The sequence below is a fragment of the Hemitrygon akajei genome, chromosome 1, assembly GCF_048418815.1.
Source record: "Hemitrygon akajei chromosome 1, sHemAka1.3, whole genome shotgun sequence".
Taxonomy (NCBI): domain Eukaryota; kingdom Metazoa; phylum Chordata; class Chondrichthyes; order Myliobatiformes; family Dasyatidae; genus Hemitrygon; species Hemitrygon akajei.
In genome coordinates this window covers 8,771,371-8,785,826 of record NC_133124.1, presented here as the reverse complement: position 1 = coordinate 8,785,826, position 14,456 = coordinate 8,771,371, and the positions used below count along the sequence as shown (strand labels likewise).

At 43.9% G+C, this 14,456-nt stretch overlaps 1 protein-coding gene across 2 annotated transcripts in view; it reads left to right on the top strand.

The window, feature by feature from the left end:
- vps41 (VPS41 subunit of HOPS complex) overlaps window positions 1-14,456 on the top strand; it is a 228,384-nt gene that overhangs the window by 97,640 nt on the left and 116,288 nt on the right. For both annotated transcript variants that reach the window (XM_073031609.1, XM_073031568.1), the window contains exon 6: window positions 8,641-8,703. In XM_073031609.1, coding sequence (XP_072887710.1) covers window positions 8,641-8,703 — 63 coding nt within the window. The remainder of the gene's footprint in view (window positions 1-8,640; window positions 8,704-14,456) is intronic.

Here is a 14,456-nt window from a genome sequence, read left to right as displayed (position 1 = left end):
AGACTGGGGCTGAGAGGGAAAATGGATCAGCCATGATGAAATGGCGGAGCGGACTCGATGGGTGAAATGCCCTAATTCTGCTTTTATATCTTATGGTCTTATATACGTATAGCTGGGCTGTGTTTGTCAACGTGGAGTGGAGAGCACTTTGTAAATCTGTCAGAAGCAGAGGATGTTGGGAATGGTGAGGGTGGAGGGTGTGGGACAGGTGGCAGAGAAGGAGTGTCATGGGCGAGTGGTGGCACGTGTTCAGATACGGTCAGCCCTGGCAAGGTCATTTGATTCCAAACAATTGGTTGATTGACATGAGTGATTCTGCAGATGCTGGAAATCCAAAGCATCACACACAAAATACTGGAAGAACTCAGCAGGTCAGGCAGGATCTGTGGAAAGGAATAAAGAGTTGACGTATTGGACCTACACCTGTCTTCAGGACTGAGAAAGAAGGGGGAGGATGGCAAAATGAAACAGTGGGTGTGGGGAAAGTAGGCTAACTAGGGTCATAAATGAACCCAGGTGGGTGGGAAAGGTAGAGGGCTGGAGAGGAAGGAATGTGATAGAGAGGAGAGTAGACTGTAGGAGAAAGGGAAGGAGGAGGGGGACCAGGGGTAAGTGATTTTTCAGGTGAGAAGAGGTAAGGAGAAATTGATATTCATGCCATCAGGTTGGATCCTACTCAGACGGAATATAAGGTGTTGCTCCTCCATTTCACAGAACGTCTCTCTGGTGCTTCCCACTCCCTCCCCTCTCCCTTCCCCTTTTCCCGACCATGATTCTCCTCTCCCTGCCCCCTTCCCACTCTCAGTCCACAATAGAAACCCATATCAGAATCAGGTTTATCATTTGTCATGAAATTTGTTTTATGTGCAGCAGCATCAGCTCAGTCTAGTACATAAAATTATTCCAGTACTGTGGAAAAGTCTTAGGCACGCTAGTTAGATATATGTGTCTTAAGACTTACATACCTCTATCAAGTTGCTCCTCATCCACATTCGCTTTAATAAGTGTCTTTAAAAACTTGTATATTCATTGTTGCTCTGTTGTGGTGAATGAGCAGAGAAAAAGGAATCGCATCGGGCAAGAATACTGCATTAAGGAGTAGAGGGTTGTCGTTCAGCATTCATTTAATGTTGCACTGGACTGTCAGCTGGGATTACATGATCAAACACGACCCTCTGACTTGCAAGCACAACCGGTCCAACTGAGTCAAGTTTGGCAGATGTTACATTGCATCAATTATGGGTTCCCTCGGTCTTCGCCCTGAAGGGGTTAGTTTCATCCTCTTGGAGGTTCGTTTATAGAAGAGGTTTCTTTCTGTTACATCAAATGAAATAGTACTGTTGATTGAGAGAAGAACACAAGACAGAAAAACCTCAGTGGGTATGTCTGACTATCTTTTATCTGCGTCTGAACAGGGAAACAAGCTCTTCCCTATTGGAACAATGGCATCTGTACCGATGCAGCAAGAATTGAAGACAAAACATTCAATGGCTAACAATATTAGGAAAATCTGATGATTTAAGTCACTGAATGTGACATAATTCCATGGGACTACTTATTTAATATGTATATTTAATATATTTATACTCTCAGACCCCACTTAACGCTGAGGATGCATTCCTCAGAGCTGGAACACTAAATCAGCTCCATGCGAGGTCATTATAACTACGTAAATGGACATGTGTACCTGATTTTAAAAAAAACAAACCTGAGATATGATGTATTATGATGAGAGGCATTGATCGTGTGGATAGTCAGAGGCTTTTTCCCAGGGCTGAAATGGTTGCCACAAGAGGACACAGGTTTAAGGTGGTGGGGAGCAGGTACGGAGATGTCAGGGGTAAGTTTTTTTACACAGAGAGTGGTGAGTGCGTGGAATGGGCTGCCGGCGGCGGAGGTGGAGGCGGATATAATAGGGTCTTTTAAGAGACTTTTAGATAGGTACATGGCGCTTAGTAAAATAGAGGGCTATGGGTAAGCCTAGTAATTTCTAAGGTAGGGACATGTTCGGCACAACTTTGTGGGCCGAAGGGCCTGTATTGTGCTGTAGGCTTTCTATGTTTCAATGTTATTTTATGTGTACACAGTAATTTATGGAGTAACAAACACGCACATAGGACAGACCTGTACATCAGTGGAGCAGCAACGCATCACAGCGGCAGAGGAGGGAAGCGGAGGAGGGACCAGGCTGTGGGGCCTCCTCTAACATTGGTTTCTTCTTCAAGTAGGTGTCGAGATTTGACTACCTTTTCTTCAGTTCTCAGCAGCAGGAAATCATGTCGAGGACGCCTCTCTTTGCCTTATTGCTTTGCTCCTAGTCAGGGTCATTATCGATGAACTGGTCCATGTTTTGAGTGATCGTGGTGACGCCGGTGCTGAGGTTTCTTGCTGGTGTTTCCTCTTCTCCATCCATGTCCTCAGATTCACCCAGGATGTGTTGCTCTGCCAATTCTCGAAGCATCTTCGTTATTAAGGCATCTCACCATGAGGATGCAGGAACTCCTCAACAACGCCATCATTAACCCTCTAATCACACATCATTGGCCAGTTCAACGATGGTTTGGATGACCGGTTCCGCCTGGAATCCTGGGAGTTTCACATCCATGCTAATGGTTTCCCTTGGCATCTTAGATGTACTCCCCTCACTGGACATTGCAGGCCGTTTTCCAGACAGTAAGACTGAAAGAAATGGAATAAGTTGGTGAGTGAGCAAGAACTTTTGCACATGCGGGGGAGGCAGAGCGTGAACTAACACGTGATCGGCTCGGAGTGGCTCAGAGTGTGTGTAAAGTGTTCTCTTTGGCTGATTGAATATTGACTGTAATGGTGGCCGCTCTTGAGAAGTTTTAAGTGTTGTTTAGAATGAACTTTTGTCATTTAAAAAAATTTAATGAAGAATTGAATAATTGCGTTTTAATGAGTCAGCGCTATACTGGGTCTGAGTGTATGTATATAGATACGCGCACACACACACACACGTATGTATATTTATTTAGTGAGATACAGCATGGAACAGGCCCTTACGTCACTTCGAACCAAATGGCCCAGCAACCCCCAATCATCCCCCTGGCCTAATCATACGACAACTTACAATGACCAATTAACCCACCAACCAGTGCGTCTTTGGACTGTGGGAGGACAATGAAGCACGAGGAGAAAGTACAAACTCCTTACAGGCATTGGTGGGAATAGATCGATGGTTCTGTAAAGCATTGTGCTGACAACTACGCTACCATGCTGCCCATGATCATGGCTGATTTATTATCCCTGTCAACCCCATTCTCCTGCCTCCTCCCCATAACTTTTGACACCCTGACTAATCAAGAACCTATAAACCTCTGCTTTAAATATACCCAGTGACTTGGCCTCCACAGACATCCATGGTAATGCATTCCACAGATTCACCACCCTTTGGCTGCAGAAATTTCTTGTTATCTCTCTTCTAAAGGGATGTGTTTGTGTTCTGAGGCTGTGCCCCTGGTCCAGGCCTCTCTGACAAAAAGAAACTCATGCTCTGTGTCCAAGCAAATTGTTCCCCAAACAAGTTCCCACAAGAACCTTAGGCAACATGATAGCATATCGCTTAGCTCAGTCAGTTTACAATTGCTCTGGGTGCTCCAGTTTCCTCTCACATTCCAAAGACGTACGGGTTATGGTTAATAAGTTGTGGGCATGTTCTGTTGGTGCCAGAAGTATGCCAACACTTGCAGGCTGCCCAGCACAAACTTCACTGATTAATGCAAACAATGCATGTATTTCATTTCTAATCAATGCAGCTACAGAGAAGGCAGAACAGCAGCTACATTTCATTAGGAGTTTGAGGAGATTTGGTATGTCAGCAAAAACACTAGCAAATTTCTGCAGACGTACAGGTTTCCCTCGCTATTCGAAGGTAGAGCGTTCCTATGAAATGGTTCGTAAGCCGCAATGTTGTAGCTTGAAGAAGCAATTATCATTAATTTATATGGGAAAAATCTGTGAGTGTTCGCAGACCCAAAAAAACAAATAACACATAAAACCTAAAACAACAGTAACATATAGTAAAAGCAGGAATGATCTGATAAATACACAGCTTATATAATGTAGGAGGAATACTTTTCTACAATTATTGCAGCACTGTCCACCCACCACAGTGAAAATCTCACACAAGCGCTCTCGGCAGCACTCACTGCAAAAACACACGACGCAAAGCGCACCCGGCAGAAGCACTCTTTCCAATAACCTTTAAGCTATGAAGCTACCGAATAACACATAAAAATACACAGCCTATATAAAGTAGAAATAATGTACCCCCAGTGTAGTTTCACTTGCTGGAATCGGAAAGACAGTGAGGACACTGATGATGGTGTGTTAGGCTGAGTCATCGGAAGTTGGAGTGGTGGGAGGTAGAGGAGACTGGGGTATCATCTCATCATCGTCTGTTTCCATCAGGGCAGGCAGGTCACCTTCTATGTCTGCCTGCCTCGATGTCGAAGATCGAGGTTCGTCGTCTGCTGTGGCTGATGTGGAAGGCTTGAAAAACGACAGTATGCTTGACTGCTTAGCCTCGCGCATTTTTCTATCATACAGTTCTTTGTAAGCACTCAAACCATCCTGCAAATATGCCCTAAACCTACGTACCCTTTCAAATTTAAAGTCATGCTTTTCTGCAATCATTGCAGCGTTGTCAATCGCAGCGAAAATCTCACGCAATTGCTTCCCGTTCAGTTCCTGGACCTCTTCACTTTTGGGCCATTCGCTACTGCATTCGGCTTCAATTGTTATCCTTTCCTCTTCATCAGCTCTTCATCTGTCAGTTCTTGGTCATGGGATGCCAAAACCTCTTCACATCATCTTCATCAACTTCCACAAACCCTTAGCCAGATTCACTATGTCCTTACTTTGTTCATCACGATCGAAACGCTTAATTATGTCTAGTTTTACGCTAAGTGTAACACTCTTACGAGCTCTTTTAGGCTTTTCCAATACCTTAGAACTCATCTTGCTAACGGATGCACAAAATAAATCGAGATAAAGCACAGATGCTCACAGGCACGTGTTTAAGCAATGGCGGCTAGAATGCAATCCCGGGGGAGGAGCTTGGCTGTTCGGGGTGCGCTGCCTTTTTTTGTAACAGTGAAAACAGCTTCTGTTAGCAAAAACAGGTAACTAATGTAGGTCTTTCGTAACAGCGAGTTGACGTAAAGCTAACGTTCGAAAAATGGGGGACATCTGTACTGTGGAGAGCATTCTAACTGGCTACATCACCGTCTGGTATGGGGGGGTGTCTGCTGCACAGGATCGAAGAAAGCTGTAGAAGGTAGCCAGCTCCGTCATGGGCACCAGCCTCCCCAGCATCTAGGACATCTTCAAGGAGTGATGCCTCAAAATGGTGGCATCCATCATTAAGGATCCTCATCACCCAGGATATGCCCTCTTCTCATTGCTCCCTTCAGGAAGGAGGTACAGGAGCCTAAAGGAGCACTTTCAACAGTTCAGGAACAGCTTCTGCCGTCTGATTTCTAAAAGGACATTGAACTTGGGAACACTACCTCACTACTTTTTCATTTCTATTTTTGCACTCCTTATTTAATTTAACTGTTTAATATGCTTGCTGTAATTCACTGTTTTTTCCTATATTATTATGTATTGCATTGTACTGCTGTTGCAAAGTCAACAAACTTCGCGACACATGCCGGTGATAATAAACCTCTGAGGTTTCGATGTGCCGGTGACAAATGAAGCTATCGTGGCTTGTCATCTCTTTAATCACCTCACACACAGTGATTTCCAGGTCATCACAGAGCAAGTATGAATAAACATACTTTTACATGAGTTAGCCTGGTTACCGTGGCAAACACCAAGTAACAGACAGTGTGAACGCAATGAGAAGTGCAAACTGAGCCAAAAGTCGCCATGTCCCTGAATTGTCATGTGAAGAAACATCCACCCATGGGAGAGCACAGTCAATCCGCTGAGCGACCAAATGACGTTTGGGTTCCCACCACCTTCTCGATAAGTTCAATTACCATTCCTTGTCAAAGTTATGATCAAAATGTAGGTACAGTACTGTGTGAAAGACTTAGCCACATATATATATATAACTAGGGTATCTAAGACTCTTGCATCATACTGTAGTAACTTTATGCACTGTACTGCTGCAGCAAAAGAAAAACAAATTCCGTGGGATATGTGTGATGATAAACCTGATTTCCATATGGGTCTCTATTGTGGACTGAGAGTGGGAAGGGGACAGGGAGAGGGGAATCATGGTTGGGAAAGGGGGAAGGGAGAGGGGAGGGAGTGGGAAGCACCAGAGAGACATTCTGTAATGATCAATAAACCAAATGTTTGGAATCAAACGACCTTCCCTGATGTCTTAGGGCTGGGTGAGTCAGCACATGGCCAACCCCTGCCCCTGGCTCTCCTTCTCTGCCATCTGTCCCACACCCCTCTGGCACTCCACCCTCACCATTTCCAAAATCCTTTGCCCCCGCCAGGTTTACAAACTCGCTCTCCGCTCCACGTTGATAAATATAGTACTGTGCAAAGACTCAGGCACCCTAGCTATATACACTGCACGTGGCAAACACTTAGACACAGTAGTTTATGTTACCGTATATGACCTTGAGATTCATTTTGCTGCAGTGATTTACAGAAACAAAGAAATACAATGGAATTTATGAAAAATTTGCATATAGAAGACTGACAAACAACCAGGGTGCAAAAGAAGACAAATTGTGCAAATAAAAATATAATATTGAACATATGTAATTTATAAAATAAACCTGAGTTGTAAGGAGTCCTTGAGCGTGAGTCTGCAGGTCATAGAATGAGTTCAGTGTTGTGGTGAATGAAGTTATCCTTGCTGGCTCAGGAGCCTGATAGTGGCTCTGAACCAGGGATGGGAGACCTGTGGACTGATGGTGGTAGTGAGAAGAGGGCATGGCCTGGTTGGTGGGAACTCTGCTTCCTCCATGTCAATGGAGGCTTTGCCTATGATGGACTGGGCTGCATTCACCCTCCTACTTGCTTCCTTTCCAGTTCTCAGGAAGGGTCTCAGCCCGAAACATTGACTGTTTATTCATTTCCATAGATGGTGCCCGACTTGTAGACTTCCTCCAGCATTTTGTGTGTGTTACTCTGGATTTCCAACATTTGCAGAATCTTTCATGTTTATGATTCACCACTTTCTGTAGTTTTTTGTCCACTCCTGGGCATTGGTGTTTCCATACCAGGCTGGGATGCGACCAAGTTAGGATACTGTGCAATTTACACCTACAGACGTTTGTCAAAGTTTTTGCCGAATCTACGCAAACTTCTAAGAAAGTAGAGGTCCTGCCGTGCCCTTTTTGCAATGACACTTTGTCCCAGGATATACCTTCTGATATGTTAATGCCAAAGAATTTAAAATTACAGACCCTCTTCACTGCCATTCCTCTCATGAGGACTGGCTCATAGTTCCTGTTAGCTGTTTGGTTTTGCTGACATTGAGTGAGAGGTGGTTGTTATGTCAAGTCAAGTCAAGTCACTTTTATTGTCATTTCAACCATAACTGCTATGTACAGTGCATAATAAAAATGAGACAATGTTTTTCAGGACCATGGTGTTACATGAAACAGTACAAAAACTAGACTGAACTACATAAAAAACAAAAAAAAAAACAACTAATAAACAGGACAATAGGGCAGTAAGGTGTCAGTCCAGGCTCTGGGTATTGAGGAGTCTGATGGCTTGGGGGAAGAAACTGTTACATAGTTTGGTCGTGAGAGCCTGAATGCTTCGGTGCCTTTTCCCAGACAGCAGGAGGGAGAAGAGTTTGTATGAGGGATGCATGGGGTCCTTCATAATGCTGTTTGCTTTGTGTATGCAGCGTGTAGTGTAAATGTCCATGATGGCGGGAAGAGAGACCCCGATGATCTTCTCAGCTGACCTCACTATCCGCTGCAGGGTCTTGCGATCCGAGATGGTGCAATTTCCGAACCAGGCAGTGATGCAGCTGCTCAGGATGCTCTCAATACAACCCCAGTAGAATGTGATGAGGATGGGGGGGGAGTGGGAGATGGACTTTCCTCAGCCTTCGCAGAAAGTAGAGACGCTGCTGGGCTTTCTTTGCTATGGAGCTGGTGTTGAGGGACCAGGAGAGATTCTCTGTCAGGTGAACACCAAGAAATTTGGTGCTCTTTACGATCTCTACTGAGGAGCCGTTGATGTTCAGCGGGGAGTGGTCGCTCCGTGCCCTCTCAGCCAGATTTTCAGTCTCCCTCCTATAGTATCAGAATCAGAATCAGACTTTAATCGCCAAGTACCTATGCACATACAAGGAATTTACTTCCGGCAGATGTTGTCTCTCTGCTCATAACAATAATATTGATAAATATAAATGAAAATATAGATTATGCATACAGGTAGTGCAATCCAAGTAATAGTTAGCTGATTCATCACCATCTTTGGTTTGGCCAACAACAGTGGTGTTGTCAGTATACTACGACGTTGGAGTTGTACGTTGCCACACAGTCATTGTTATAAAGTGAGTAAAGCAGGGAGATAAGCACACGATTGAGTACATTTTACTGTCCATGGTTATATTGTGGTGCATTCTTCTTGTGCAAGTTTTGATTCTCTCTGGTTTTGTGACCATGCTTTTTGTTTACCAAACAGGTCCAGGTGGTTGGACTATACACCAGAGAAGGATTTCATGAAAGCTTTGACTGCCCTATCAAAGTAAGTGTACTGAAATCATAATCTGTTGATAAACTCTGCTCATTGCCCCATTCTGCTGTCTTCTAAATCATTACTGGTTGTACGTGTCCTTTCTGTACCAAGAGTTTTCAAACACACAATTGAGGTGGAAACCATGCCACCCATCTGATGGAATTCAAACCCAAATCTTTCGTTCGTTTGTTGACATCCGTCTGTCCTGAAGGACAATGGGTGTTGATCATCATCACAAGCCTGGGCAGAAGATATGGAGATCCTGAGATGCCCAATTGTCTAGATCCCCCTCTCAGCCTCACCAATGTCGTCCAAAGGAAAACTTATGAAGCAATGCATTTGGCACCAGCTTAGCTACAGGAGCTGCCAGAAGGATGGTCAATGACATCCAGCCACCTTAGGAGCTCCACTCCAGATTTGCTGTCTGGGTTTGCTCCCGTAGCATTCGTCTTTACCGAGGCTGCCCACAAGGCAGTGGGGCTATTTACCCATAGCTTGAGATCTGGTTCACACGCACCAGGGCGTGTCCACACGCCAGTGGGCCTGCGTGTTACGTGTGCAGGGGCCACACCTTCTCCTCTAGTTCAGCCTGAGTCCGAAAGGAGTTCAGTTTCCGTGTGTCACCAGCGAGGAGGCACTACATGGAGCTTGCTGTTGGAGAGGCTGTGTACTGGCAGGGAGAGACTTATACATTCAGCTCTCCTTTTCACAAGACTGCTAGTCAGTGGTGGAAGCTGAAAGTGAGAGCGACAAGCACTACCCACTACACTCTAGACACATCACAACAACCGTTTTGACACCAGTTTTAGTAGAAAGCTATTAATGACAACATTCCCGACCGACCATTTTAACAAACTTTGTTTGTTAGTTATCATCATTATGTGCCATGTCATGTGACATAACCAATGATGGTCTCATGATCATGATTGTTCTTGGTAAATTTTTCCATAGGAGTTTGCCATTACCAGTACTCTTCAGAGATTGGCTGCCTGGTCTCAGTGGTCACCTAACCAGGACTTGTGATATGCACCGGCTGCTCATACGACCGTCCACCACGTGATCCCGTGGCTTCACGTGACCCTGAATGGGAGGGTGGGGGGCTAAGCAGGTGCTACACCTTGCCCAAGAGTGACCTGCAGGCGAGCAGAGGAAAGGAGCACCTTTGGCAGGGACATACCTTCACCCCGCCACTGTCGGTCTTTAGTAGAATGTCCTTATGACAACATCCCCTACCAACCATGACTGTTTCAATGGTTTGACTTTTAAAAAATGCAGAGAACAAGTGATAAGTGAGATTTGAATAGGTAAGTAGACCATAAGACATGGGATATTAGGCCATTTGGCCCATCAGGTCTGCTCTGCCATTCCATTGTGGTTTATTTATTATCCCTCTCAATTCCATTCTTCTGCCCTTTCTCCGTAGACCTTTGACACCCTTACGAATCAAGAATCTATCCATCTCTGCCTTAAATGAGGCCTCCACAACTGCCTGTGGCAATGAATTCCACAGATTAACCACTCTGTCTAAAGAAATTCCTCCTCATTTCTCTGCTAAAGGGACGTCCATGTATTCTGAGTTTGTGCCCTCTGGTTCCAGACTATAGGAAACATCTTCTCTGCGTCCACTCTATCTCGGCCTTTCATTAATACTATTATTAAAGGATCAACTTCATTCATCATATACATTTACACTTATTAGGAATTTACTATGAGGTGTTGGCGAGACATGCACAAAAGACAGCAACATTCAACAACAATAAAGAACTTTATAAAAATCAACAGATTAAAAATTTATTATCCAAGAATAAACCACCCTGAGATTTGTCTTTGGTTTGGAACAAAATGTGCAAAAATACAGAAATAAAATAAAATAAAATGTTCTGTTGCATGCATTCATCATATTGTTTGCTCTTCCGTTTATTTTCCAGTAGAGTGACACATACACAATGTTGGAGGAAGTCAGCAGGTCAGGCAGCATCTACAGGGGGCAATAAACAGTTGATGTTTCGAATAGACACCCTTCATCAGGACTGGAAGGGAAGGGGGAAGAAGCCAGAATGAGAAGGTGGGGGAAAGGGAAGATGTGCAAGTGAGAAGCTGATAGGTGAAGCCAGGTGAGGGGGCAGCTAGGAGAGGGGTTACAAAATGAGAAGCTGGGAGGTGATAGGTGGAAAAAAGTAAAGGTAGATAAAGAGCTGAAGAAGAAGAAATAGAAGAGAGTGGACCAAGGGAGAAAAGGAAGGATAGGGGGAACCAGGGGAGGGGATAGACAGGTCAGGAGAGAGAAGAGGTAAGAAGGGAGCCGGAGTGGGAATTCAAGAAGAGCGAAGGCAAGTGGAAAAAAAATTAAAGGAAGGAGAAATCAATCAGGTTGGTGGCATGAAGATCTACATTGCCAATAAAATGTATTCACCCCCCCCCCGGAAAGTTTTCATGTTTTATTGTTTTACAACATTGAATCACAGTGGATTTAATTTGGCTATTGTTGACACTGATCATCTGAAGAAAACTCTTGTGTCAAAGTGAAAACAGATCTCTACAAAGTGATCTAAATTAATTACAAATATATACCACAAAATAATTGATCATAAAGGTATTCACCCCCTTTCATATGACACACCAAATCATCACTGGTGCAGCCAATTGGTTTTAGAAGTCACATAATTAGTTAAATGGAGATCACCTGTGTGCAGTCACGGTGTTGCAATTGATTGTAGTAAAAATACACCTGTGTCTGGAAGCTCCGACTGCCGGTGAGTCAGTATCCTGGCAAAAACTACACCATGAAGACAAAAGAACACTCCAAGCAACTCTGCAAAATGGTTATTGAAAAGCACAAGCAGGAGATGGAGACAGGAACATTTTCAAGTCACTGGCTATCCCTTGGAGTACAGTTAAGTCAATCATCAAGAAATGGAAGAATATGGCACCGATGTAAATTTGCCTGGAGCAGGTCGCCCTCCAAAAAATGAGTGACCTGATGGTGCAAGAAGGGGACTAGTGAGGGAGGCCACCAAGAGACTTACAACAACTCTGACGGAGTTCCAGGCTTCAGTGGCTGAGATGGGAGTCACTGTGCATACAACAACTGTTGTTTGGGTGTTATACCAGTCACAGCTTTATGGGAGAGTGGCAAAGAGAAGGTCACTGTTGGAAAAAAAACACATGAAAGCTTGGCTAGAGTTTGCCAGAAAGTATGTGGGAGTCTCTGAAGTCAGCTGGAAGAAGGTTTTATGGTCTGATGAAACCAAAATTGAGCTTTTTGACCATTAAACGCTACGTTTGGCATAAGCCAGACACCACACATAATCAAAAACACTCCATCCGTACCGTGAAGCACGGTGGTGGCTGCATCATGCTGTGGAGATGCTTCACTACAGCAAGCCCTGGAAGGCTTGTGAAGGTAGAGGGTAAAATGAATGCAGCAAAATACAGGGAAATCCTGGAGGAAAACCTGTGCAGTGTCCAAGAGAATTGTGTTTTGGGAGATTTGTTTTCCAGCAAGACAATGACCCCATGCATTAAGCCAAAGCTACACAGGAATGGCTTAAAAACAACAAAGTTAATAGCCTGGAGAGGCCAAATCAGAGTCCAGACCTCAATCCAATTGAAAGTTTGAGGCTGGACTTGAAAAGGGCTGTTCATTCACGATCCCCATGTAATCTGACAGAACTTGAACAGTTTTGTAAAGAAGAATGAGGAAAATTGCAGTGTCCAGATGTACAAAGCTGGTAGAGACCTATCCACACAGACTCAAAGCTGTAATTGTTGCCAAAGATGCATCTACTAAATACTGACTTGAAGGGGGTGAATACTTCTGCAATCAATTATTTTGTTTAATAATTGTAATAAATTTAGAGCAATTTGTAGAGATTCTGTTGAAGGGTCTTGGCCCAAAATGTTGTTGGAACTTTTTCTCATAGATGCTGCCTGGCCTGCAGAGTTTCTCCAGCATTTTGTGTGTGTTGCTCAGATCTCCAGCTTCTACAGATTTTTCTCTTGTTTTTAGAGATCAGTATTCACTTTGACAAGAAAGAGTCTTTTCTGTTGATCAGTGTCAAAAAAGCCAAATTAAACTCACTGTGATTCAATGCTGTAAAACAATAAAACTTAAAAACTTCCAGGGTGGAGAGTGAATACTTTTTATATAATTTCATTTTTTGTTTACTTTGTACTACCTCAATTCACTGTATGAACATTATGCAAGACAAGCTTTTCACTGTATCTCCACATGTGTTCAAAATAGATTAATAATCAAAGTACATAGACTCAATGGCCACTTTATTGGGTACCTCCTGTAAGGTGAGGAGAAGAGAAGGGGTAAGAGGCGAGCCTCTTGCCTCTGGTGGGGAATGGAAGAAGAGAGAAGGGGAAGGGAGAAAAATTGCTGGAGGTTAGAAAACTAGTGAATCCTCTAATGCCTCTTTGAGGCCGGTTCATTGGCTATATTTAAGAGGAAGTTAGATATGGCCCTTGTGGCTAAAGGGATCAGGGGGTATGGAGAGAAAGCAGGTACAGGGTTCTGAGTTGAATGATCAGCCATGATCATACTGAATGGTGGTGCAGGCTCGAAGGGCCAAATGGCCTACTCCTGCACCTATTTTCTATGTTTCTATGTTTCTAAGTTGGCTCCCATTCTTGTGTTGAGACCCTTCTCTGCTATGGCTATGCTGATTAAAGCTATCGAATTTAGAACCTCCCCATGTTAGGGATTTCTCAGAAGGAGCTTATCTTGTGCCATTCGTCATTGTACCCTTGAGGCTCGTAAGAGTTTTATCGATTTTCAATCTTGTAAAAAGCTGGAAATCTATTGAAGGAAAAGTAATTTGTAACCACTGTGTCATAATAGAAAAGGCTTGTAATTTGGTGATTAATTCAAAAAAAATTCTGTAAACATCCATCTCCTGCTCATGTATATACCTCATGTAGCTGTAATTGGTTAAATAAGTGGATGATATGACCACTTCTCTAACCCCCTGCTTGCTACGCATGGACTTGAGGAAAGGAGGAATGGGGCTTGGTTTGATGTAGTTTTGTTGTTTGCCGTGTTCTGTGTTGTTCTGCACAGCGTTGTGGGCCTGCTGTGTTGGCACTGGAATGCAGCAACACTTGTGGAACCCAGCACATCCCTTGACATCTAGATTGTTGTTGCAAATGCTGTTATTTCACTGTACGTTTCGATATGCATGTTCATATTCAGATTTGTTTATCACATGTATATTGAAATTCATCACCTGCGAATCTGCTGCGGTCGTCTTTTGTGTTCAGAGTTCCTGGTGCGGCCTCCTCTACGTTGGTGAGACCCTTCGTAAACCGCTTTGTCAAGCACCTCCACACCTTCCACCACAAGCAGGGCACCCTGGTAGCTAGACTTTTAAATTCTGATTCCCAATGAGTCTGTAACAACAACCTCTCACTCAATGTCAACAAGACAAAGGAACTGATTGTAGACTTGTGGAGAGGGGAACCAGTGGTCCATGAGCCAATAAACATCAGAGGATCAAAGGTGGAGAGAGTCAGTAACTTTAAATTCCTCTCTCTAGTATCCACATCCTTCCTGTAGTGAGGTGACCAGAACTGAACACAGTACTCCAAGTGGGGTCTAACTAAGGTCTTATATAGCTGTAACATTACCTCACGGCTCTTGAACTCAATCTGTGAATCTGTGGAATGCTCTGCCACAGACTGCAGAAGTGGCCAACTCTGTGGGTATATTTAAGGTAGTGGTTAATCATTTCCTGATCAGTCTGGGCATCAAAGGA